The 27,005-nt window shown below is 39.3% G+C and overlaps 1 protein-coding gene across 1 annotated transcript in view; it reads right to left on the bottom strand.

The window, feature by feature from the left end:
• Nucleotides 1-26,771, bottom strand: part of LOC124153250 — a 57,264-nt gene extending 30,493 nt beyond the window's left edge. The window contains exons 1-13 of the mRNA XM_046526350.1: nucleotides 26,617-26,771; nucleotides 24,688-24,909; nucleotides 22,018-22,124; nucleotides 19,424-19,514; nucleotides 17,864-18,052; nucleotides 16,738-16,807; nucleotides 14,660-14,786; nucleotides 13,480-13,564; nucleotides 13,034-13,140; nucleotides 11,983-12,051; nucleotides 10,698-10,869; nucleotides 8,386-8,565; nucleotides 6,719-6,887 (exon numbers count right to left, since the gene is read on the bottom strand). Of these exons, the coding sequence (XP_046382306.1) occupies nucleotides 6,719-6,887; nucleotides 8,386-8,565; nucleotides 10,698-10,869; nucleotides 11,983-12,051; nucleotides 13,034-13,140; nucleotides 13,480-13,564; nucleotides 14,660-14,786; nucleotides 16,738-16,807; nucleotides 17,864-18,052; nucleotides 19,424-19,514; nucleotides 22,018-22,124; nucleotides 24,688-24,904 (1,583 nt within the window). The 5' untranslated portion in view covers nucleotides 24,905-24,909; nucleotides 26,617-26,771. The remainder of the gene's footprint in view (nucleotides 1-6,718; nucleotides 6,888-8,385; nucleotides 8,566-10,697; nucleotides 10,870-11,982; nucleotides 12,052-13,033; nucleotides 13,141-13,479; nucleotides 13,565-14,659; nucleotides 14,787-16,737; nucleotides 16,808-17,863; nucleotides 18,053-19,423; nucleotides 19,515-22,017; nucleotides 22,125-24,687; nucleotides 24,910-26,616) is intronic.
• Between the last annotated feature and the right edge of the window lie 234 nt (nucleotides 26,772-27,005).

Raw genomic sequence — 27,005 nt, 5'->3', positions numbered from 1 at the left:
TCGAATTGATTCATACAATCGTATCTCTATGGGCCACTATTTCGATGATCAACTTCCATGTGTTAAGGGTGCAGTAGTTTATAAGCGGCGACATGTATTTCTGGTCGTTACTCATCCAACAAACTGTTATTCAAGGAGGTTATTCGGCGTTTAGGAAGCGGACTAACCTTAGTAGGCGAGAAGAAGTTGATCTCACGGTGCTTCCTCGCAGCTACGGACGGCTAAGGAGAGCACTGAGGCGGTTATCTATCAAGGACGCAGACGCGACCGAAGGAGGCTGCCTGCGGCTCCGATCACTGCGCATCGCTCAAATACGATTCCCGCGTCTCTTCAATTTCGTTCCTCACTTCTCTCCCAGATGGCTCTGCGGGTCCAGGCACCGAAGAAGTCCTTGGAAATGGTTCTACACACCTAGGTCCCCTAGGTCCGTGACCGAGGCACCGAGGTCAGATATGGGATTGAATCGGGGTTGTGGGCGCAGGTAGTGGGGTCTCGCCAGGGCCGGATCAACCGGGGGACCCGAGGGGCCCGAGCCCTGAGCCACCCACCAAGCGTGAGCCTTCCGCCAATATATAATATTCCGCCTTCCCAGAATCGGAAAAAAACACAAATAACCATAATGTATGAGGGGATTCGGAGTGAAGCCAGTGGCGGATACATCTGGGGGACGCGCGCCCCCTCCGTTGCGGGGCCGCCCACATTGCCGAACATTGCAGAACCACAATTGTAACTTTTTTTATATCATATGATGGCATTGTCTTGTATACGCTTGTTTTCAGTTCCAAGAAAACTTTCTTAAATTTTGCATGTGACTTAATTATTTGTGATTACGAAAAAAGTAAACGTAGCTCAAGATATCTTTTGCTCTCCCTCCTGTTGAGTTTTTTCTGTATCCGTTACTGAGTGAAGCTGGGGTTGTTTTTTGGTTAACATGCAGTCGTCAACAGTGACGTTAACAAGGGCGTACCCAGGATCATAAATAAGGGGGGGGGGGCAAGCCATGGTCAAGGGTGGAGCAAGCCAAGTTGTCTCATTAGTTTATGAGATATTTCCTTAAAAAATGTTTTATTTTAGTTACATATCTTATACTAATACATATAATTTTTCGTAGGTTTAAAGAAAATTTGTTGACTGCTTTCGTTTCAATTCAGTACTGATTTTGCTTAAAGACTTTTGCGATTTTTGCTTCTAGGGGGGCGGAGGGGTGGAAAGCTGCCCCCACTGCCCCTCGCTGGATACGCTCATGGATGTTAAATGAATGGTTAACACTGCTGATACAAACAATCCTTTGGGGTTGAACGCCACCAGTGGCACCTCCCCGCCTCCCACCTAAATGGTCCCCGGGGCACCTAAATCCGGCCCTATATCTCCGGATGGGATTCCGTCTCCCCCAGGAGGCTAACCTAAGTAGGTCTACGTACTGCTCCGCCAGCCACCTCAAAAGGCGTGTGGCAGGGGGTGTTACGACACAATTCCTTGACGAATAAAAAGGAAATAATCCAACGAAGTTCTGCCGAGCATTTATAAAAGTCCTTTATTACTCGGGGGAAAACGAATTCCCATATCTATCCGTCCGGTAAAATATCTATTTTAATTTATCATTTTTGTCGGAACTGGGAATATAGTGGAGTGCTAATATGATGCTGTCCGTGTCGTTCCGAAACATACCTATTTTAAAATTCTCAATCAACCAAAGCCTAGCGCGCAGCCTTCTGAGTCTTTAGCGTCTCCCAGCCTAATTTCTTTTAACGCTCTCTGTTCGCCCATCATCATCATCGTCACTGGTCAACAATTCTAGGATTGGTTTGACACAGCTCTCCACTCAGTTCTCCTATCAGCTAATCTTTTCACACCTACGTATTTCTTCTCTTTCACATCTCTCTTTACTTGTTCCATATATTTTGTTCGGGGTCTTCCTTTTCCATTCTTGCCTTCCACTTGTCCTTCGGCGATTGTCTTCATCAAGCCATCATGTCTCTGTTCGCCCGTGACAGTTTTTTGGACTTGCGTCACAGATTTCCATTATATTTTAATAAGTTCACGGATTAAGTCTTACAAAGTCTCATGGGCCCTCTAGAAAAAATAGCCAAATCGATATCGTGGCGGTAATGCTTCGCTTACTGGTGGCAATGGCTTTCAGTATTTCACAAAAATGTCATCAGAATTAGGTTTAATTTAAGTTCTTCGAAGTTTCAATTTAAAAAAATTTCCGGGATAGAAACTTCTCCTCTTGAATTGGGTTAACCCCCCAAATTCCAAGGGGTTGGTGTGCTTGGGGTGGTGCCATAACCCCCGATGAAAAATCCCCTAATAAATCCAATTTAGTGTACCTACTTGCTACTCACCCCGGGGGTTACAAACCCCCACCCATAAAGTAATCACCCCCCGCTGGAATATAATATTCATTAAAGAAAAAACTCCCCTCTGAGTTCTACGGCCTCAAAGATGCAATTAAAAACGAAAAAACTCAAATTGCCGAATTATATATCCGAGCGCTCGTTCACCTTGCAAAAATTGATCATTGCGTTAATGTGCGGGAAGAGGATTTTATTCGCAAGGACCAAACCCCAGCCTCTCAGCTGGAATAACTAAACACTCTTGCTCTCCCAATCACAATTTTTTATGGCGCGACTTAGGTCATAAATTTCCCCATGTAGGCGACCCTGCCCCCGTGGGCCAGGGTTGGCTGAGACCGACGCGTCGCTATGGTGGCTGAGATTTTCAGAAGAGTCCCGATCCTTACTTGGGATCCTTTCTTGGAATAAATATCATGTACAGCACTCCGTCCGCCACATAGGACTTTAAAGTCGTGGAAAAGTCAGGGTGATTACCATAATAGGAGGAGACAAAAAGGGATTGGAAATAGTCTTCGATTTCCTTGCATAGATTTTGCTGGGAAATGAGTTCCTTCTACAAAGTAATTTCACTGGCGCTTTTCCTTTATGTATAGAAATAAGATATTTAAAAATTATTTAATCCTCTGGTTTCTTTAGGAAGTGAAACGTCGAACGAAGTTCTTAACCTTTTCAAGGGGAGAATTTATCGACGTCACTGGTTGCTCCCGTTCAGTTAAACTGGCGTAGTCGTTACATTATAAACTCGCCTATTTCAAGAGGACGAATCGTATACTTGATGGTGTGATGAAATTTTTAAACGTGAAAGTAACCTCAACTTCTTAATTTAGGAGTGAATAGCTGAAAGGAGAAATGTTTTTTTTTCTCGCATAATATCTATTTTGTTATCTATTAATTGAATCGATGGAAGACCCTATTGAGGGTTTATTACCTATGTATATTAATGGAGGATGCGTTATTTGGATAATTTTATTCGTGCACGTTTGATGCTACTTTCAGATAAAATTTAAGCTTTCAGTATGTTCATTGAGACATTTAAGAGTTCTTCCGAGATTATACGACAATTCATCTTAGCTCATAATCGCTTGTTGGGCTGTGGCGGATACCTATGGGGGCGTAGGGGGCGCGCCCCCCCTCGTGGGGCTGCCCGCATTGCCGAACATTGTAGATCCACAATTATAGCTTTTTTATTTGTCTTGTATAGTAGTGGGCCCTGGTCGCTTCTATAGCGACGAGGGTTTTCCTGTCCCGCCCTTCCTTCCCTATCCTTCCCCTGGAGGTGTCGTCGGGCTCTCATCGCGGCGATGCCTTCTATCCTTTTCCTTCCTCTGTCCTTCCCCTCTCGAGATGGCGCGGGCATATAAGCTAGTATCGTACCCAAGGCCTAAGTCTCTGACTGGATTCCCGACCCTCATGAGTGTACCCCATGCGGGCCCGCCCTGGGTTCCCGAATTCACTGTCTTGTATGTGTATAATCAGTTTAAGTATGATAAATAATAATAAATATACTCTCAAATTATGCATGTAACTTGATTATTTTTCATTACGATAAAGTATGGGCTACTGAAAATATCTTTTGCGCTCCCCCCCTTGAGTTTTTTCTATACCCGTGACGGCTGTTGGGCCAGAAAAATTGTTGGAAAAACTAGGGCGAAGCCATGGGAATGTCATAATGTTTCAATATTGGAGGTGTGTAATAATATAGCTTGGAAATTTCGTCATATATTGGCAAAATGACTGTGTGAACCTGTGTATTATCAACATTAGTCTTGAAATATTGGCAATCGTGACGAATAAATGATTTGAGGGTCTGCCGGAGGATGCGGTAGAGTTCTTGGGTTTCCATCTTGGTAAGTGGAGTTCTTGAGAGTTCAAACCGTCATGAGTTACCACTAGAAGAACCAGGCCAGACGTCATTTTAACGGATATCCTCTGCTTACTTAATCATATTCCCTCGAATTTTTTTCTGTCGGCTTCACCTTATTTATTTTTATGGTGCGTATTCCTTTAAAATATAATTTGATTTTTTTCACGTAGAAATACATTTATACCTTCTGTCTAACTTAAAAGACCAACAAATGTTACAGATACCGCTTCATCTGTAATAGAATTTCAAAATGACGGGCGAAGCGTTTCTATTTCATTTGTTACGGTAAAGCGTGTTTTATTTAGGAAGGCACTACAATATATTATACTACATCATTTTGATGTTTTGGTTAAAACATTTATGAATTTAACATTCTGAAAGTAGGGGTAGGTTTCCCATGACCGTGTTCATTTTAAATGTTTTGTAGCAAAATGATTTATAAAAATATTGCTCAGTTGTACTGATTTATAAAGGAAAAGAAGTCATCAATTAATTTTAACTTTAACGTAGACATATTTAAAATACTTACAGCCCGTCACAATGTCGAGAAAAGTGCCTACAAGGTAGACGTACGACCCCGGTCTTTCTTCAACTTAAGTCTTGAACAGCCTGAACATGCTGGAGATTACTCCATTGACCAGGGTAGGAACCCAAAACCTTTATTTGAGTAGGGATAAATGTCTCAAAAAATAACGATTAAATGCTGAGTGATCAATTAAAGAGGAGAATTTCCTACACATAGTGATGGTTGAAGCTATAAATGGGAGATTATTCATTGTATGTATACTCTCAACGTTTATAGGAACGATTGAAACTCTCCAGTACAAACAGTTACCTGCTATCTCTTGTAATTCGGTTGCTCAGGAGATTAAAGTCCATGTGAATGGTAGGTTTCGGTTATAAAATTATCTTATCCTTGAATTTTGTGATAAGGGCCTTCTCTCAGTTTTTCGAAACAGCGTGAATATACCTGATACTTGACACGCGCCACGCAATATCTTTTCTTGATTTACTCTCGTGAGGTCTCATACATCGAGAGGAATTCATAGAGGGTGACCGATATACATCCATAATGTTTTGCTTGATTTTTGTGGGGATCGTGAATTTTGTTTCGCTTTGCTCTGAAGTCTACTGAAGGGGACTTTAATAATCAACAGATTCCATTCAACTTATTGTCACTTAATTGAAGTGAGTTTTAATTACATTTTTATTGCCGTAAGATAAGGGAATGCAATAAAATTTCGCTAAATTTCGACAACGGCGATCAGCAGGAATTGTCGGCTAGATTTGGGCTGCCGATGTCATTTAGACCTACACACATTAAATTTTGGTTAGCGACCTGCCGAGCGAAGTAAAAATTACCCGTGATTGATAGGGTGGGTTGACCTTTTATGTAGATATTATATTTTTTTCTGGAAAACGTCTGAAGTTGCTAAAAATAAATCCTCGGAGATTGATCACCATGAAAGGCAGTGTTATGTATATGTAGTTGTAACCCCATGTATACATGAATTCACTTGAAATTCTATTCACGAGTGATTCGCGTTAGGTCGTTGCACCATTGATTGCATAAAATTATTAGGGAAAGAAGTTTTTGTCATTTATCATCACATCCGCGCGATTTTCAACGTCAAAAATGTAATTGTTCGAATATATTTCTTTCGAGTCCTCCACCATGTGAGTTCTTCCATCACTGTCAACGTTTCGACTCCCAACTTGAGTGTCGACATCAGGTCTTCATAAATTCTGAACTGTTCAGAATACACCCCCGACGAAGATTCTCCAGTTGGGAATCGAAAACTTGGCAGTGATGGAAGACAAACCGGTGGGGAATCTGAGAGAAATTTATTCACTATGTGTACCGGAAAAGCACTTGATCTTACAATAAACAACCAATCTCATGACGGAAACAAATTCAAGTAAAATAGCTATACCAGTAATTACTTTTTATGTAATTTTGAGCTATGCATCCTCCGTATAAAGTTTACTCTAGACCTATTTTTTTCTGGATATTTTTTTTTACTTATACCACTTATTTTTTACTCAGCGCGACCCGGGCATCAATGAATTATCATCATGTTGTAAGTAATTTTGTGATATCCAGAAAAAAATAATGGAATACCACAAAGTTAATCAAGAGTTAGTGAATTTTACTCTAGACCTGTTGACTTTTATCACTGGTTATTGCATGGCCCCGATTATTAAAAGACTACCTGTGAAAACAGAAAAAAACGTTGGAGTATGAACATATGGTTATTATATTTGTTTAAGTTAGTATTACAATTAACAGAAAAGCAATTGAATTTTAAAACAGGCATTTATCAAAATAAATTTTAAAGGAGGAGAAGTGATTTGGTGATGTAATGATACATTTTAGTTAGTAATAACGAGTATTTTCAGGCCGTAATCGGTGCTGATATGGTATCTGGTGGTAATTTGTCCGTGACTTTCTTGAGTCCAAAGTTGATCCTGGTTTTCTTCCACTCAGCACTTGATTCATGATTTATTTTCTCTGGGTTCCAATTTGATCCTAATACCTTTATTTGATCTCAACACTATGTCGTGCATCAGCTGGATGTCTTCTGGTTTGTCTACGGCGACGATTCTGTAGTTCTTGATCAGGGCTGACAACACTGCCTTCATTTCCAGCATAGCAAATCTCTGACCTAAAAGTAAATATCTCATTAAAGTTCTAACTAGTTGTAAAAATTGTTGAATATTACAGTCTAAGATCAAAGTATAGCATATGGATGGAGTTATTTAAAATATTACAACGATAATTCATAATTCAATCGCGATAGTTAATTCCTCACGAAGCATCTTTCTCAATGGATGATTTTTGCCTGAAAAACAACATAAATAATTGGTTGCAATGTTTTGTTCAGAACTAGTTTTAACCACTTTATATTACATTGGATAATATACATGGTATTGCCATAATGAGGTATTTACAGAGGCATATGTTCAAGTGCTGGAAATAATTTGGAACTCAAAGCTATCCAACTAGGGATATAGGAATCGATTTTATTTCATATGCATGAGAAATTACTTTTTTTCTCATTTTTTAGAAAATTTTTAATCAGTATTCATTTTACTTACCGAATAACTTAAACTCAAGTTATTGTTTTTGGAAAGGGTAATTGAAAAATTGGGTAAAACATTTTTTCGAAAAATTTCGATTCTTATTCAGTTTAATTACCAAATAACTTAAACCCAGGGTATTGTATTTAAAGAGCATAATTGAAAAAATAAAAATGCTAAGGCTCCATGCGCGAGCAATGCTTTGCAATTTTTTTTTAAATTATATCAAGTGTTCAGGCTTCACTTGGTGGAGCCACATATACATAGGGCGAAATAAATAGCTTATTAATGCTCAAAAAAACTTTTATTGCTTCCTTACATTTCTCCCCGGCCCCGCAAGATTCAATTCCTTAACGATTCTCCCCTCCCGCCCCTCTCATTTCGGACCAGTCATGCACACCTCGCCTGATTACTCCTTCCCCACCCTTTTCTCTGTGTTTATAAAGCCTGAATCACATGATCATTTTATCCGTCATTTCCTAATGATCACTATCAAGATCACTAGAGTGATCATTCGCAAATGATCGTTTCCGCCAATTTTTTTTCGCGATCACTCTAATGATGAGGATTCCCATCACTTTTTTTATCACTCGTCCGGTCGCTTTTACCGTCGCTAAAACCCCATATCAGCCAATCAGAACGCATGCCCGTATGGAGCAGCGCAAAGTTTGGCAATCGTGGGAACGACGTAGATAAACAAACACGCTATATATTTTCTTGATGCGGGTGCTATGGCAACGAGCTGTGATATCGGAAGTGATGCGAAAGGAGACGGCGGGAGGGACCGTGTGATTCAGAAAAATGATCACTGGAGCGATCGCTCTAGTGATGACTTTTCGCGACGAAAGAAAATGATCGTGTGATTCAGGCTTAAGGGGCTCGCGGTGAACCACTTGTTCATCTTGATAATGACTATGTACTAGTTGAAACCCAGGGTCGGGACAATAAATGTTTTTGTGGAACATTAGGTACTGAGTGATTTATTTCGCACTGCTTTTTTTAATTGTTTCCATTTTCCTCCTAGAAAAACACCGAAGATTCATCGTCATCTTGGAAATACGTTTATCTCCCGTTTGTGCTTACCAATGCAATTTCTGGGCCCAGCTGAAAAGGGGATGTAAGCGTAAGGATGCCTCGACTTCACTTCCTCTGGAAGGAATCTGTCTGGATCGAAGGTCTCCGGGTCTGGGAATACAGACGAATTCATATGGATGCCGGTGATGGCCACGTTTATCATAGTATTGGCCGGGATCGTGTAGTCACCTGCAGAAAGAGAGGAATATGAAATTCATGACCTGAGCCTTTATTGTTCCCCTGCAATTATTTCTTTATCGCGTGTTAATTATATTCGCGACGAAACACGCATGAATTGAAAATGAATTTTGATACGTCGTCGTCGGCGAGCGGGCAAGAGCCATGAGCACTGCGTTGGTGAGTTCCAAGTGTGGAAGGGAGGATGAGGCTAGCCAGGAGGGGACTCGAGCGGCCTGCCGCGTTACTATCCGCCACATTGCGTGGGCGTAGGAATATTTTCTTCGCGCACTTAAATTTGGCATTTTTTTGGCGAAGCGGTGGCAAATACATAAAAATACACGATTTAAAAAAATCTAAAGGGCGGTACCTCGGTTAAATGTATTGGGAATGACCATGAAGTATTAAATTTTCCGATATTTTACCCTCCCCCCCCATAAATGATCGATGGGCGAGGGGTCAGGGGTTCACAGGTCACAAGACGTCTCAATTTTTTTTGGCCTTATAGTATTTGATCATTTCATCGTCTTTTTTGATTGGGCCAGATGGATTTGAAATAAAACTGATTTTTCCAAACCACTCTAATGAGCAGCCCGTCCTTCAGCGCCGCGACGCTGCTCTGCGTCTGGGTTGCCTAGAGATCTCCTCTCAGGCGCTGTAAATGGTCAATTTTTGGCCAAATGGTCACAGAAACGACAAAATGGGCAACAGTTTTGTTTTAATTTGACTCGACGGAATCTATTGGGAATGACAAAAATTAATCTATTGTAAATTATATACCCTTTTTAGCATTACATGTCATGGAGAGAGATGTTTGGGTTGAATTAGAGGTATTAAATATTTTTGGCCTTATTTTTATTGTGTTCCACAACTTTTTGTTGAATGGAGTTGATCTCTCCGAAAAAAATTGATTTTGCCAATCCGCCCTGGTAAGCAGGGCTTAAAAATCAGCTTCGCATACTAAGGCGTTGCGCTAATCATTGTTCAGTTGACGGTTTTTAAAAGTAATTTTATTGTCCGATTGGGTAATTCAGTCCTCACAGTTGACATAAAAAGTGCAATTTTTAGTGATTGAAATGCTAAATCTCAGATAATGTGATCTTCCGTCTCTCTTTCAGTGTCAGGGAAGATTGCCTGATTCCTACGTTGGAGCCGGTTCACTTGGTGTGTATTTCAATTAATCATTTTATTTCCATTGAATATTACTCTCATAAGGAAGGAGATGTTTCTGACTTTAAATAAAATCTATGAATCTGTATTTATTTTTAATTTTCCATCATAATATGGAATTTGGGGATTTTAATGCTTGAATCGACTTTAGAATACTGCGCAGCCTCCTATAGCGCTCTGTTATGAATTACTTAGAGATTCGATCATGACACCAGGAACACTTGTATTGGCTCTGAAACACTTGTATAGGCTACCTGTATCCCAAGAAATAAAACTTTTTGTGATCGATATCATATGCCCTAAGTCCCATTCTTATTCAATTTCCGCGGTACAAATTGTTGAACGCCAACATTTTTGAAAAAAGAACAATTGAATTTCACAGGCAAGTTGCTTTGTGCGTGGTGATTAATAGCGTAATTCGGGTACTCTATCCGCACGGTTGCTATTTAGAAATCACCTAATAGGGTATATAGTTATATGCTGGAAAAAATCCCAAAAGGTTGTATGCATGGTTCAATTATTTCGCGTTATTGAGGATGGTATCGAGAATTAATTATAAAATGACTTTAAGTAGACCCTTGATTGCTTTTAGAAGGCCTTCTATGTACTTCTTTGAAAGAAAAATGCCATTGACTTAACCAACCCTTATAAAAATCCCCTGATATGCAACCCCTGATATGCAATACTTACATGTCTCGTATAGAGTTAGGGGTTAGTCCACCACTGGTTACAATTAAAGAGTAAATCGTCACAGCCTGGATCAGAAAGAATCGCGGGTATTCACTCAAGGTGTGTATTTGCCATTTACTTATTTGTAAAAGTGTATTTTTACGCCATTTCCGGTGGTTTCCCCGTCACCCATCGATTCAAAATAGCCGAAGTTATAGTGAAGCTTCACGTACGTTCATCCTCTGATATCCAATTGAAGACTAGCATTTCACGTAAATTAAATTCATCTTAAGATTATATTTTACCCATTTCCAAATCTTCGGCCAGCAGTCGCGCTATATACGGCACGCTTGGATACATCCTCAGCGTCTCTTTGATGCATCGCTCCAGGAGTTGGAGCTCTCCCATGGACTCCACATTGCTACCACCCGTGGCACCACCAGATTGGCTGAACTGAACCTCCTTCCACACCTCTTCCTGGAAAGGGATATAACGACTGTGTAGTCTGGATAGTCTAACCACTGTAAACGAGTGGTTTCCAGCTGGTGTAGTCCGCCTTTGTAGCCTCCCGAAAGATAAATTAAAATGTTGCCAAGAACTGGAAATCTAGCATTAACTGAACTATTTAAGATCTGTTTTTAGAAACACAGAATTGGAATTTATAACAAGAGATTCAGAACCGACGTGTATGCTGGAGAAAGAAAAAAGTGGCCAACGTCCGCCTCGATGGAGAAAGATTGGAATAAATGGAAACTAACCCCAGAAGCCCAAAACTTGATTCAGAAAGAGAACAGCAGGAATTAGGCATCGTATAGTCCAAGTTTAGACCACATGCATGAAGGAAACGCCGCCAATATGATCCATGAGCTTTAGAATGGATACAAGGGCACAGTATACGTAAAAGTTCGTTTGAGCAGTAGCACTCCATTGATCAGAAATCTGGACCTCAATGCAATGCTAAGAATGATTCAGCTAGAGATCTTGAGAGCGTTGTGGTCCGAAAGAGATGGGGCAAATATGAATGCATTCTCAATAGGTGGTCGCCCTAAAAGTCGGCGAAAGTTTTTGGGAAAATACATTTTGCTGTAAAATTAAAATTGAGTTTTTTCCATCCTCTGACGCCTCACTATCTTCCATAAATGAACATCCCATTTCTAAGATGACATCTAGGCTTTGTAACAATTTAAATTCATTTTCAAAACTATTTTTTTTAAATCTAATAAATTAATTTTATTCTATTTTCTAGTCTAGTTTTACTAGCAGCCAATCGAATATTATTTAACTTTAAGACGAATCTTCATTAAATTTTGTGTCGTTAAACCTGATGAAAAATTGTCATCATATTGCGGCAAGTATTGGAAAGTCATTTTGATATTGGAGTGGCCACCGTTGTTATGAAAACCATGTTGCTCGATCATCTTTGAAATAACTACAGGAATGGCGTTGATACAGGTTTGCAACTTATCGAAGGCGTAGTGGAGGTTTATGCTGTCCATATGCGATGTAATTTCAGGCTGAGTGGCCTGGAGACAATTATGGGTCGGAAAGTACTCTCTTAAACGATATGAGTTCTGGAATCACAATACTTACTTGGATTTTCGGATGATTCGCCAGCATGAATATTGTGTAGCAGATTGCCATCGATGTGGTATCGTGTCCCTGAAAAGAAGCGAAAATTATATTTAGGCTATAAACAGAGATGAGAATATTAAACCGTTGCGGGAAAGTTGAAACTGGACTCCGTCACGTTCACTCTTTTAAATTTCGGAATGATTAGAGCACCGATTACATTTATAGCTATAAATTGATACAGCTAGGAAGTCGAGGCTTTCCTCACGCGTAGTAATTCTCCAACAGGCGTACAGGCTTGTGTTTTCCTAAAGTGAAGCCAGGCATGATCGAACGTCGACAGAAGTGGCGAGCTCAAATTCGGATTGATAGATTTGCGGACCATGTAGATTATTACTCGGATTGGAGCTTGCAATTCACCATACTCGGCCATAAATAATTGAGGCTATAAACGGCGATATTATTAAATGTGACGGAATCGATAATCATTTGTACTGTTTTCTGTGGATAAAATCTAGCTTATTAATATTTAAGCTTACTCAAGTGTACTTGAGCTTGGAAATTAGCACTGTTACTTCAATCACAGAGGAGCTGCATTTCATATTAATGGAGTATAAGTGGCGTGACTATGGGGGGGGGGGGGTTATTTATGGCCGAGTATGGTGAATTGCAAGCTCCAATCCGAGTAATATACCCCCCTTAAAGCCGCATGGAATTTAAAAAAATACTTCTATTTTTCGCCAAATAATAACAGCATCTGCTCAAAGTTACACTTTAAGTGCCAAAATAAAATAAAATGTATTTATAGGCATGTCATTTTTCAAAAATTTTCCCGTTGCTCGGGTGGGCGGAGGGTGGAATCTTGGGGTAGGGGGATGTAAACCTTTATTCTCCACAAAGCATATTCCTAGTTAAGCCACTGGAGAGTATCGTGCTGATAATAATCAAAGAGAATTTGGCGGAGTCTGGAGTGAATGGGCCGGTGAAGATCGAAATAGCTGCCCTGGTGTCAAGCTCACGTTTAAACCATTTTGAAGGCGTATACAGTCAATAGTAGTCGATTTAGCCTCACCTCAAACATGAACGTGTCCACCTCTTCTCGGATCTCTTCATCGGTGAGCAGCCTCTCCTCCACCGCCAATTCTATCAGCAGCTCAAGAAAGGCTCGTAATTTCTTCTCTGGAATAAGTGAGAGGAGATTTCATAAATTTTAACTAACCGATCAGTAGGAAATGCGAACATATTAAAATAAAACTTGCAGGACAAAGTTTGACGAAAATTCGCAGGTTATAAATCTTAGTAAAATAGTTTTGGAAGCCCTATGAAAAGCAATAGGGTGCAAAAAAACACCACTTCTAATAGTGTCTAGCAGTATGCGATACATCACCGAAGTCGTATCATGGATTGGAAAAACAGATATGCAAAGAATGACATGGCTGAATTGAAAAATTTTCACTAATATTTTATTTGGATATATGCTACCAAATAAGTACCCTTGTGAGAGGAATTGTGTCTTACTTCCAGGTTTTATATCACTGGTGCCAGAGGTTGGAGCCTTGCTTGTTTTATTTCTGATGTACTCCATTTTCTTGCTCTTGATCACCTGAAAATGAGAGTGTTTTAAGTGTTATTAGCATTTTGTGCAGCAGTATATAATGCAATAGAATCTAATACCATTTCAATATTTTTAAAAGTCTCACTCGACCAAATTAAATGCCTGACTTCGGTATTATTGTCAAGGAGATGTGGGAAGGGGTCTTGTTACCCTCAGTATTCTTGGAAAGGCTCGAGATGCGATAGATAATGCGAGCTTCTTTTAGTCATTGTGTTTATAACCAGTCTGTGCCATTCAAAGTAATATTTTGGTTTAAAATATGCCATTTAAAATAAGTATAGTTTTTTAAGGCGGCTTTTCAGGTGAGAGTGGTCAGTCCTTAGTACGTGACGCTGCTATCCTAACGCGAGGTCTGCTTAGAGGCCAACTCTGGCGGGATGGGGATTCCTGCGAGGGCCAGGCCATATTTATTTGTATTTATTTTTGGGGCTCTGTGCTTCGATTTTTGAATTATTGACAGGAAGAATGAAAGATGCAGCTGTTTTACCTTGATCGAGACTGGACAAATATTCGTTTACTTAACTGTCGTAGTGGAAATTTCAGTTTTGGAGAGTATACCAAATTATTTGCTACTTCTAATCGAAGCTGAATGTAAAGAAAGTTTTGAAACTATGCTTTTATTCGGAACATATATTGGGTCTTAAAAGGGAATATGAAGCTATTCAATTCCTCTGTTCAAAGTACATTACAAAATATTGATACACCTGCGTAATTTTGTCATCCAGTAAAAATTAATTCTTACATAAACGGCAAACTTTATGTGCACTACGGAATAATGTAGAGAATAATACTTATTTATACCTTTCTTAGCGTCAAAATTCTTGATTTGTGGAACTTGCAACAAACACAAAAGCGTGAAAGGCTCTCCTTACTCTCCACAGATACGAGCCATTCTTTTAATCGCCATTCGAGTCAACTTTTAGACTGAACATAGTCAAAAATGGCTCCTCATACTTTTTCATCCGAAAGTCAGTGGAAGTTATTAAAATATACGCGGAATTCACCCTAACAAATTTATAGATTTATCAATTTGAAATTGATGATGTGCGAAAGCTTCAGTTTCCGCGAAATATTCTCACGCACATTTTCGGAGAAGGAGTGGAGGACTTGGAGGATCCTCTTGTGTTCCCGGCCGAGTGGCGTCAGTCCAAACACCCAGTCCACGGCATACCACGGCGTGATCGCCCGCTCGTACAACACCTCGCCGAACCTGCAATCGACATCACGAAGCAGTGGTGATGTAATGTAGACCACACTGCATGCACACCATAGTGGTATTTGCCAGAAAGAAATAATTTGAATTTCGTCGTAGAGAAAGATGGGTTGGCAGCGTAAGTCATAACACCAATGACCAGAAAAATAGAATTATATTTAGGTACGAATCCCGGCTAAGCCAGATGATTTTTTTCTTGGCGAATTTTATCCTTGTAAATTGTGGATGAATGAATAAAAAATGTAAGTGAATAATTGGTTAGTAATAAACCCTTTTGTTAAACTTTGAACCCATGCGTGTGACAGCGTGCTAAGTCACGTGTTGCATGCACTGCTGTACCTACATCTCGGTGATACTGATTCAGTCGATAGCCGGTGGAAAACCATGGTATGTGAATTGAACACTTCGTACAATTCCACGACTTGTTTTGTTTTTTCAACAGGTTGAAACTCATCTGGGATGTCCAATTTTTGAGGCGATTTTCAATCCAAAGATTTTTTATCCAACGATTTGATCTTTGGATTTTACTTATTTATAATAAAATCTCCCAAAATCGTTGGAACAATAAAGTAAGCGTTCCGCTAGTAGTGGGCCCTGGTCGCTCTCATAGCGGCGAGGCTCATACCCTATACCGCCCTTCCATCCCTATCCCTACCCCGGAGTCGTCGAGGGGCTCCTATCGCGGCGGCGACTTCATCCTTTTTCCTTCCCATTCCACTCCCTTCCCCGGGTGCGCGGGCGTATCAGTTGTATTACTGGGTCCCGGTCCCGGTGTGTTGTATCCTTTAAAGAACCCCCCTTAGGTTCTCATTCTTGTCCATTTAATTACGTGAGGCGATTTTCGACCGACCCTCCCTCCATGGTGAGATATCGTGAGATTTTTTGGTTGACTCCCGTCACCCCAATCTCTCATAAGCTTTTTAAAAATGCTCATTTTTGGTGTTAACCTGAACTTGATTCCGTTGAACTTGTAAAAAATCATTTCCAGTATTATTTTTATTTAAGACTAGTTGAAACCAATACTACATTCTCTACCCCCACGTGAGATTCGGCTCGACCCCTTACCCTCCTAAAAGCCTGAATGTTTTGAAATGAAGGAATATTTTCGGTTCGGTTAAATCTTCTATATTATTTCTACTGTATAGATACCTTTTTCTCAACTTATACGCATCCAAACTCTACAAATGAGGTACCAAAATGCACAGAATTTATCAGAGAACATGGGACGGTATATCTGACTTCCTAAGTATTGCTATTGTTTCCTAAAATTGGTTTTTAAATAATAAAAAAAAAACAAAAATAAAACCGGTAAATGTTCCTGACGTTAACGGCGCACAAACTGATACATTTGTTCATTTGCAACAATATCTCGCATTCTTTAAATAACTTTTATCAAAATGCGGCTGATTCCACATTCAAGTCTCCTGTTGATACGTAAGAATGAGTCATCATGCGCGTTTAACAAAGGATACTGTAATTACTTCCAATGTTGTGTTTAAAGAGGTCCTCTGACCTCAATTTATTCATGAATATTCATATTAAATTTGCACATAAGACCCTGCCTTTTTTTTCTACATTTTAAAATTAGAAACGCGCCTATCCCTCTGTGGACCTGCATTGAAAAGAGCGGGGGAAGCCCGCTGGTAGCGGCCGCATCACGCTCGTTAGTAGTTTAATAAAGAAATTCTTCAATCTGTAATTATTTTGATAGGGCAGGGAAAAGGATTGTGTAGTAAAGGCAAAGTAGTAGTAGAGAAATGGATTGTATAGCAAAAGGCAATGTAGGGGTTCCATAGATACTATAATTTTTTTTCCTCCCTAAATTAGAATCGTGATGGACTGAATCTGCAATTTTCCCGTAGGTCGTGTGCCACCACATGCATTATTTTTTCATTAATTTCATAATAAGTCGTCATCATAATCAATTCAGAAAGTGTGCAATACCAACCTGTATATGGCCGCTATGTAATCACGCTGCTCTTTTTTCTCACGGTCCAGTTTGATTCCCATCGCACTTTCTGAAAAATAGATATTTATTTCGTTCGTTATCATGCTTGGTATTTTACTTGGTGATGAAAATAATCAATGAATCAGCTTAAATGACTGGAAGCATGCGGCGAATTTTTACGACAAGATCACCGCGAGAAGAAGTGGCAGTTACAGAGGAAGATGAAGGACTAAAACAACTTTCCGCGAATATATCCGTGAAAGCTTTGATAAATTAAGTGTTCCTTTGTCATTGGCACCACATCAGAAAGTGGAAAAGTTCACTTCATTTTTTATATTTTATTTACCTAGCTCAAAATCGCCACTGAGCAATTTTGGTCGGGAGCCTATTCCTCCAAATAAATTTCAGACTAATGAATATACTCGGAATAGAAACCCTATAAAGAACGACGTGTTAGTCCTAAACAACCATCTTTTCTGTTTACTATTTACAAGTAATTTAAGAACCACGATTTTCTACCTCTGTCTCATGGAGTATCCTGAAATCGATTTTGTCACGTTATAAAGGTAATGAGGTGACTATGATATTCTTTCATTATAACTGAGCTGTGTTACGGTTTAGTTGACTTATTGTGTAAGGCCCCGTTTACTTCAAATTCGTTTGATGTAACTTGGATTATGATATTGAATGTTATTATGACATAAAATTCCGTATATCCACGGAAAGACTGTTTAAATAACTGTATAAGTTGTTGTCAACGAATTTTTATGATTCTCTTTTCGTTTCGGATAATTTTCATGGGTTTTTCGAAGATTTTGAGACTCTTGATGAATTTAATGAAAAAGAGAGGTACCAATTTTTCAAAAAAATTATTTAATAAAGTACAACGTGTCTCGATCGTCAGGTCATTCTCAAGTCAAGTGACCTGACGGTCGAAAAGCGTCGTATTTCGTTAAATAAATTTGTGGAAAAATACCATCGCTCTTTTTCATTAAACCAGGATGTCATTCCGCTATATCTTACCTGCCTCAGTTTCTTTAATTAGAATGAAATTAGAAAGAAAGTAATAGATAGCCGTGATAAGTGAGGTTTGCAGAGCACTACCCGTTAGTGCAAGAGTGCTCACCGCAGATGACTTCTAGGGTGCACTGCGAGATGACGGGGACCACGTCGAAGGGCTCTCCGCTCTCCGCTTTGGCGGCCAGCTTCCTCGCTAACTCCGCACTCCGGTCCACGAACATCGGCACGAACTCCTCGAGGATTTTGAAGTGGAAGGCGGGCGTCAGGAATTTTCGATGCGAGAACCATTTCTCTCCTGTATTTTAGAAACAACAAAGGAAAGCTCATCATCGTTGATCAAGGTAAAAATGGGTTAATATTATCTCGTCAGAAGTAGGCATCAGAAACAGTGACTTAACTACGGGAGGAGGTGATGTGATGCATATGCGGATTTAGGGGAGGGGCACGGGGCCACGTGACCCTCCCCCAAACTTTTTAATGCTGTTCTCATTACGTTCGTTTTGTTTTGTGAATTACGGAGTCTCAATCTTTTCATTTCATACTAACCCTCTCTAACCCATAGCTGTTTCTGCGAGAAATTAAATTTCAAGGCTTCTCATTTTAAAAATGAGAAAAATTTCCACTTAATCATAATGAATGTGGCAGCACATATTTCGGTGTTAACCTTTACAGCACTAAAGAAGGCGGATATTTCCTGACTAGAGCTGAAAATGTACACATTTTTATGTTACTAGGAAGCAACATTGGGTTATAATGGATTAATAACTTTCATATTAAAATTAAGAGAATATTTCGTACTGTAATTGCTGCTTTTAATCTCAAGTAGGAGAAGATATTTTGCCTGTCATACCCCCCCAGAAAAAAATCCCGGATCCACCCTTGATGAGGTGAATTGAGCCTCCCCTGAAACCTTCTCAGAGATCTCGTCTCGCCTGCCGATTATAAAGGGTCGCCTTCGTTTTAACGGGAAAACTAGAATACTTAAACTTTCTGTAGCAATTACTTATTTTTTTAAATTTCATTTATATTCATCACCTAGAAAAAAGCAACACTCATCTACCCTGAGGACGATGACTGAGTCCACAATTGAAACGTGCTTATGCCTTAAACCCAGTTAGCATTTAACTCCATTCTTTTACTTGTCACCACAAGTTATCCTTGTTGGGAGATAATTTTCATCAGCGCTCCAATTTTTTTTTCTTCCGTTGTTTGACATAATGATTTTTATTGAATTCTGCACTCTCACCTTAGGTGTTTATGAATTGAATGCATTCTGGAGTAAGATGGATTTACAAAATTTATAATCATTTTCACTCTGCAGATTCGGGAAGTTAAAATGTAGATAAGCCTAATACTGTGATAGCTGTGTGAAGAAGGCGGGGGTACCCTAAATAGGGATTTAAATGCATTTTTTACATAGATAATGGATTTTCTGCGCGGCAGATGGCGAAAAATAATTTTGTTTCCTTTGTAAAAACTTTGGAGAATGGGGATATCGTAAGGGTAACGAGTTAGAGATTTTTAACGCTGTTTTAAGTATAGGGAAAATGAGGTTACTTAGGGAATGAGTGATGTAGAATGATTCCACTTGAACTCGAAAGAGAGGAGGGGGGAGATTAATATGCCGCCATCTCAATGTTAATCATACATAATGATATCTACTCACCTTTACTCGTGAGCAATCCATTGCCAAGCCACGGGCGGAGCAAATCGTAGACCCAACCCTTTTCGATGTGCTTGGAACTGCGAAGGATCGCCTGTAACGATTGAAAGGCAAGCTATTTTTGCATATATTGCCCAAAGTGATGGCAGCCCCGGAAGAACAAGTAGGAGCTTCACTAATTTTCTTAGTGTAAACTATAGTCTTGTATTTGAGCTTGGTATTCGGTAAAGAAAATTCGGTAAGACCTTAGATTTTCCCGGCTAATCAGGTGCAGAAGTATTCTCGAGTTCTGCAGTGGGTAACTGGCTGCATGTCTCCCAACGTTATGAAGGACGACTTGTTCTTTATCCTGAGATCAGAAGATCCCGTGAGGATGAAGAACAAGTCGTTCATCGAAACGCCGGGAGACATGCAGCCAATTCCGCTGTGGAGAACCCGAGTTCCTTTCTGCAAGGCATTTTTGCAGTGTGCATTTATGTAGGTGCAAAGGACGCTTTGTTAAGTTCAATTAGCCATCCGCAGAGCGCGTCAAAATCAATTCCACGAGTGGGCGCACCACACCGGATTGTACCGCCAATATAAAATATATTCCTATCATCAAGGCGGAGGTTATTCTGATTTAATAGTTGCTACTGCTGCTTATTGTATCGTTTACAACTGAAAGTACGATGCTAATTATCTTAGCTCACATCTAGATCATGCATTTCGTCGCATCTGATTTATGTTGTGCCTTGACGACAATTCCGCATGTTACATTTATTTTACATCTATAGTACACAATTTTTGACCCATAATTTTTTAAGTATGATTGCACTTGTCATTATAATTCACAGTGATATCATTAATTGCATCACTAATAGACGAATTTATGCGTCTTATCTCTCTGAATCGTCTCTCTTCGATGTCACCAGGCTAATCCGTTTATTATTGATCCGGGTATCGGAAAAACTGTCTCTGATATTAAAATTTGAATGCCTAGGGACAAAGACCTGCGCCACGAAACAGAGAGCTCGGAAACTTAAACATGTTGCAGTTTTTCGCTTGCTCACAGGAGAAAGCTGAAGTATTAGTAGCTGGAATAGCTAAGGTTAGAGTTTGGCTTCATTCATCACCTAGACGGTGAGCAATGAGCATATAGTTGTAAATTGAGAGAAAATGCTTCTAGGTTTTGTTTTCCAGCGCACTCGTGTAATCTCTTTCTTCCCATGCACAAAAAACTCCATTTTCATCGCTCATTTTTTGCCAGCTTGCCAAACACGTTTTCCGAAGGAGAAAAAGTCCGCTTTGCGCGTTAGAAATTTCTTTATCAAAGCGTAGCGGAGTCGAAGAAGTTGAGTTGTTTCATTAATGGTTATGAAAGAAAATTTACCGCATGTAGAAATTAAATTTATGAAGCATTTTACGCGGGTTCCATGAAATTCTAACTGAAAATTGTATATTTTTTTACCGTTCCTAATATGCTAGCAGTGGAAATGGCAGTGACCCGGCGCGGCCCCGTTAGGCAACATGGCATTAATGGAATTTATTAACATTCGGACATACCAAAATTTTTATAGATTATTGATCATAGAAAAATTACAAATAAATTAACAAGTGTGTCTATCAGTATTATTTTTCCTACCGGGATAAACTGTAGGGCTAGATAATCTTAAAACCTTTTCGTAAATTAACAACAAAATATGCGAAAGCTCAACTCAAAAGCCATTTAATTAATCTAAATATATTTTTGCAACATAGCGTGGGAGATGAACGCTGTAGACGCTGTAGTTTTCCCTAGGATGAGTTATTGATTCATGAAGTTGACAAAACGGCTAATTTTACGGTGCGCGGAGTCATTTATTGCGCTGGCGTGGCTACATTTTTGAATTTTTCGTAAAACGAAAAATGAATCGGATTTTGAAATAAAATTATCTTTGAAATGACGTATATTTCATTATTTTAGGATGAACTCAAGCCCAGATATAAATTTGCAAAGTACAGCGGCTCATCATTTTGACGCCCGCAGTCGCTAGTCCGGAAACCCGGACGGTTTTCCACCATCTACTGACCCATCGGAAAATATCACGGTAAACAATTTGTTTATCCTTTGAAATACGTATTGATTATTTTTTGTTGGTACATTATTTTGGTCTAGCGGTTGTTTGCATCGCATTTATGCTTTTATTTACAGTCCAGCCACCGAGAGTTGTCTGATTAAAGGTAGAAGGGTCTAGTTCGGAGTAGTGGAAGAGGTTGCCGGTTCAGAAAGGGAAACTCTCACGTCACATGTAAAAAAAAGGGTTCCGCGAAAGAAGGAGCCGGAAGGGCGTGAAGTATTCAAAGGAAGAATCCCTTGTCTTGGTGATTCGAGGAAAGGGCTTGTTTTGGTGGCTCAGGCTTGTTTCGGTGTTTCATATGGATGTGACAACGTTGTATGACTGGGCGAGGGTTTGAGGTGCGTTTTGGGGACAGCGATTGGCTGCAAACCATGCTGGTGCAGGGTTTTCTGCCACTCCTTCAGAACTGTCATCGGGCAACTCTCGATTGTGACTAAGGAAAATTCAGGGTTGTGCAGCAATTGTGACTACATTCAATGAAAATGTGGTTGCGTGCCTTACCTCAACGCATTCCGGACCAACTGGATCGATCATGAAGACTCCAAGGTACCACAGCTTGTAAAGGGGATAGTATTTTCTGCAGTTGTCATTGCGATATTCCAGTATTCCTGAAAGGAGGGGAGCAAACATTTCTTAGATTAGTTTTTCCCCTCGACAATACGAGTTGGCAATACTGCGACTATCTGTCCAGCATCACCCATTTGGGCAGAAACAATAGATGTTCTTTAAAGATAGCTTTAATTGAAAACCGGGTTTCTGGGGTTTTATTATTATCAAACTATTTTTTTACTCTCCTTGGGCTAAGATGAGGTTTAGCAGGAAATGATCCATCACTTTAAAGAGTTTTTGTCCCGGATACGTGGTATTATCAAGCAGATACTTCCTCGAATCGTATCTATCACCTAGTTTTGTTAAGGGTGTTAGAGTAGTTTTCTTTTACAGATAAGCGACGACACTCAAGCGATATCAAATACATATATCTTCTTAGTTACTATTAACTGATAATTTTTAATTATGCAATAAATGATATTGTTCATGCATATGTACAAAGAAGATTAGATTGCACATTTGACCTTACGCATCGGTATTTCCGGGGCGTGAAGTGCCAACGCAGTTGAAAGTTCAAGTATCTGGATTTACTCCGTCTGCAAATAAAGAGGAATGGCTTTATATCAAGTGATATCATTGATTTATTTCTGAATGGTTTGAGTGGGTTTTTCATCGGAAGCTATCCTTAACTTATGCGTACATTTTTATACTCCACGTAAGGGTGGTATTCAATTGTTATATTTCTCCAATAGTGCGGCCACGAAGACAAACTTGAAACAGTCTTTGAATTGTTAGTGGACATGTTACCCAATAGTTGGTAGCCATCTCACGAGAATGTTATGCATAAATATCGGCATTTTGCGGCTCAACTTAATAGTAGGACTCCAATTTTGAAAATTTTGTTGCTTTTTTTTTTAAGGGATAGATAATTTTACTATATTTAACCGCGGTGAAGAATAATAATCATTGGCACAGTCGGTACATTTAAAATACAGGAATTCGAGGACAAAATTAACTTCTTAATTCGTGCGCAAGTTCTTAATTTTCTGTATATTGGTTATGGCTCATTGTTATAAACCACCTAACGCGTGTGCTTAACCTATATTATTGGTGAGAGATTACCGCACCATTTAGCCTTGGTGCGAAGAATTGAGCTACTGCACCGGTAGTAATCACACATTGTCAATAGCAAATTGTAAACAAAAAGAGAGCGATTAGTAATGCTTAAGCCCTACAAAATACATAACCAGTTATTTAAAGGGTACTATTTTGATGCATGTTCGAAATAACATTGGTTGAAAAATAGATTCTAAAGCTTTTCAGATTAACATTAAAATAGAAAAACCCAGAAAACGTTTTCTAGGGATTGCTTCTTCATTATTTTCGATGCATTAACGATTAATTTATTAGGAGCATTTTCCTATAAAGAATAATGCAAATGCAGAATATGTAATAGGTTAGCTACTCCATCTCATGGGAATAGTATTTTAGTGGATTTTGCTTGATCTATCATTCTGTGTTGTGTCTTAAGCTTTGAAGACATCATTTTCAATTTTTTTTGTTTCCAACGCCCGTAGCCAATACTTAGCGCATAATTCAGATTTGTATATTAATCAACTCTTTTGAAATGGGACCTTGATGTAAATGACTTTTCAGTTAAAATTTTAAGCCCAAAATTGTTGCTTTATAAATTATGTCGAAACCATCGTAGAATCTGGTATACATATTTTGGTAACTGACATCGCTTTAATTAGTTGTAATGCATTTGCTAGTAATTATTAATTTGGCAATAATAATTATATACTTAATTAATATGTTTAATCAATAACGTCGTAGATACATCAGTAAGTGAAATTTTTGTGTGAAATTAGAAAAACATACGAAAATCAACTATGGTAACCTAATTTTTTTTAACTTTGGACTAGAATTTTTTTTCCAATCTATTAACCCAAATTTCCCTCAGTTCTAATCATGGTCATGAATTCCTAAATCTCAAATAGTTTGTTATGAGACTTCTCACTGGCTTCCTTCCTCTATGAATTTATTATGCTATTGCGTAATACATTCTCCACTATTAAACTAGAAAAAATATTTAAAATATAATGTAATTGACTTTTTATCCAGAACACGCATGTAAGGTGCGTGTTAAAGTTTATTAGGATTATAGAAAAACTTGGGCACCTAATCTCACTACTTTCGATAATAGTCTTAAATTTAGGCGGTTAATGGATTGTATAAATTTCAAACTTTACGCGTGAACATCGGTGACATTCAGATTAATTTCTTGGGAGGAAATATATCTGAATCGGAAATATAGCGTATGGAGTAATAACACTCATGGGAATGAAGTGACTGCATCGCGTAGTTGTCTGCGCGGTGGGAAGACAAAGGTCTGTGATTCGATTCACGGTCCACGGAAAGTTTTTTCCATGGCAGGTAGGTAATGTGGATTTACTCTGTAGTAACTAGGTCATTATTTAACGTTAGTATTAAATAAATTCCATGAATTTATGCATTCTATAAATGCCCGACGCTCGCGTAAAGCAAGCACTTCTTAGGAACTAGAAATATCATTTCTAAGCGCCAGAAGAACTTCAATTGTTGACAGTCGAGTGGACTCACTTTCCCTGGAGACCCAGATGTCGAGGGCGTTGCCGAGGACTGGCAGGTGTGGCGGCCCTGGGATGGCGTCGATGAGCCTCTTGGCCCTGCGCCCCTTCGGAGTCACGTAGATGTAGAGCAGGGGCTTCAGGATGACCACGACGGGCACCATGATGACCAGGGCGATGGCCAGCGCCACTGACCACGCCACGTAGCACAGCACCACGCCCAGATCCATGACTCCTTCGGTGAAAGAGAGCCAAGGTAAAGGAGAGAATAATTAATTGTTGCTATGGAATCTTATAAAAATATTTTACCGCCCATCCGAATTTTTTTCATGCATTATTTTCCTAAGGAAAAACTGTTTTCATTAGAACGGTTTCCAGTTGAGGCCAAAATTAATCAATGTGCATTGGAAAATTTATTTGAGAGTGGCTGGAGAAATACGGGCTTATTAGTGTGTCTAACTCAAAGACCACTGAAAGATGTCTTCAAAATCCTTCCCATATTTCTTGAAGATAGTTAGAACTTTTTGAAGGTGCGATTCTTAGGCGGGCCATCCCAGGCGCCCTTAGGTTTTGGCGGCCGGAGTGACTCCTGCTTAGAACAACTTTTTCATGCTGTGAAATTTTGATTCCTCTGTTGTACAAAAATTAACTTATGACGGTGGATATATGTAAATATTAATACCTTTGACCTTGACACCTTGTCATTCATTTCTGCAAAATTACTTACGCGTAAGAGAAAAACTGACCACCTATTCCATAACTTGTAATTATATCTGCGCCTCTATCTTCGAAAAACTTGTACTTGTCGTAATATTTATTTATCGAACTTAATAATATTATTATTTTCTGGCGAATTTAACTTGCAAAAATCTTCTCGGGCTGTACGCGGGGTAAAAATTTATTTCGCCTCTCTCGGTTTATTTGGCTATGTAGTTTCAAATTTGGTGCTGAGCCCAGGAGATCTCCGTGAGCGAAGAGCAAGGCTGATTTTTTTAGGCAGCTCTGGACTCGGGCATTGTCCAGAAAGTAAGGGATTATGAAAATACCTAACTCCGAGGCAAGCTTTTCTTAGTTTACTCTGATACTGGTTGTATTAAAATATTTTTTAAGCGATTATATTATATAATTTTCTCCTTTTCCTACCCAGGAACAAGCTTTTTAAATATCCAAAGAATAAAATACTGCCGCTAAGCCATTGATGCTGCGAAAAGAAATTTGTTCCAAGCCATTATTTCATGTTGTGTGGCTGTTGAGGATTAAATACAATTAAATAAATAAAATTAGGGCGGTAGGATCGAATTGTTGAGTAAAGCCTATCCAAAACTCCCCATTAACTCACCCACTGCACGTCCCTGATTTGGTTCCGAGCTCCAATTTCTGTCTCCCAGCATGAAAACAATTGCTGGGAACGATCCGTTATGAAAACAAGGGAATCAATAGTATGCAGCAGCTATTGGTGGAAGATTTCATTCATTAGATAAAATATGCCTAGGCTGAAATATATTTTAAACCTTGAGCCTAGGTACGATTAAAGCCTTCATACAAGCGTTAAATACGAAAGTTAAAATTTATATCTTTAAGAATCGTATGGAATTTTCCGTAGGGTATGAAAACAGTCCGTCAAAAAATAGGATAATTTTTAATCCCCATATAGCGAACAATTTCTTGACAACCCCGCGCCCTGAGAATGTTTCTCATTCACATAGAGAACACTATATCTTCCTATACAGCTCTAAGACCAAATAAAAGAAGCCGGCTTGGGTATCTCGAAAGATAAGAAGGTATGTAGATCATTTGTGAGTTAGCTTCCCTCCGGCAAATGTGATAGCTCAGTACCTAGTAACATTATCGTGCTTAAATTATTGGATTTTTTTTGTTTTTGGTTGAAAATGTTGTTACATTATACCACGAAGGACAAAGCTTGCTTTATTTTTGAACTCACCAGTGAGCGATTGAGCCAGCCACACGCCGCGTTAGTGTTTTTCTTTCTTCTCGTCGAGACGCTGCGCTGCCTCGTCCTCGACTGTCATCTCCCGGCAGACACTATCGCTCTTCCCCTCACTTCTGTTATCTGCCAAATATGTGAACTTGAAAACATCTTGACTGACACTGAGAGAGGAGCAGAGATAGTGCATTTAATTGCCAATCTTTTTTCATCTTTCCCTTTTGAGGCGCCGCAGTCTCTCCGCGGTCATTGATGCCTACATGCAATTTTCGTATAAACTTATCTCATCGCTCTTTCCTTACGCTTGGAAACTTGCTGCACCAAATTCGGCGAGGCCCAGGCGGGATGGCCAGTCTGGATAATTCGTTTTCTTCAATTTTTTCCCG

This window comes from Ischnura elegans, chromosome 2, assembly GCF_921293095.1.
Source record: "Ischnura elegans chromosome 2, ioIscEleg1.1, whole genome shotgun sequence".
Classification (NCBI taxonomy): domain Eukaryota; kingdom Metazoa; phylum Arthropoda; class Insecta; order Odonata; family Coenagrionidae; genus Ischnura; species Ischnura elegans.
Note: the sequence above shows the minus strand (reverse complement) of the source record. Positions and strands in the feature narration are given on the sequence as shown.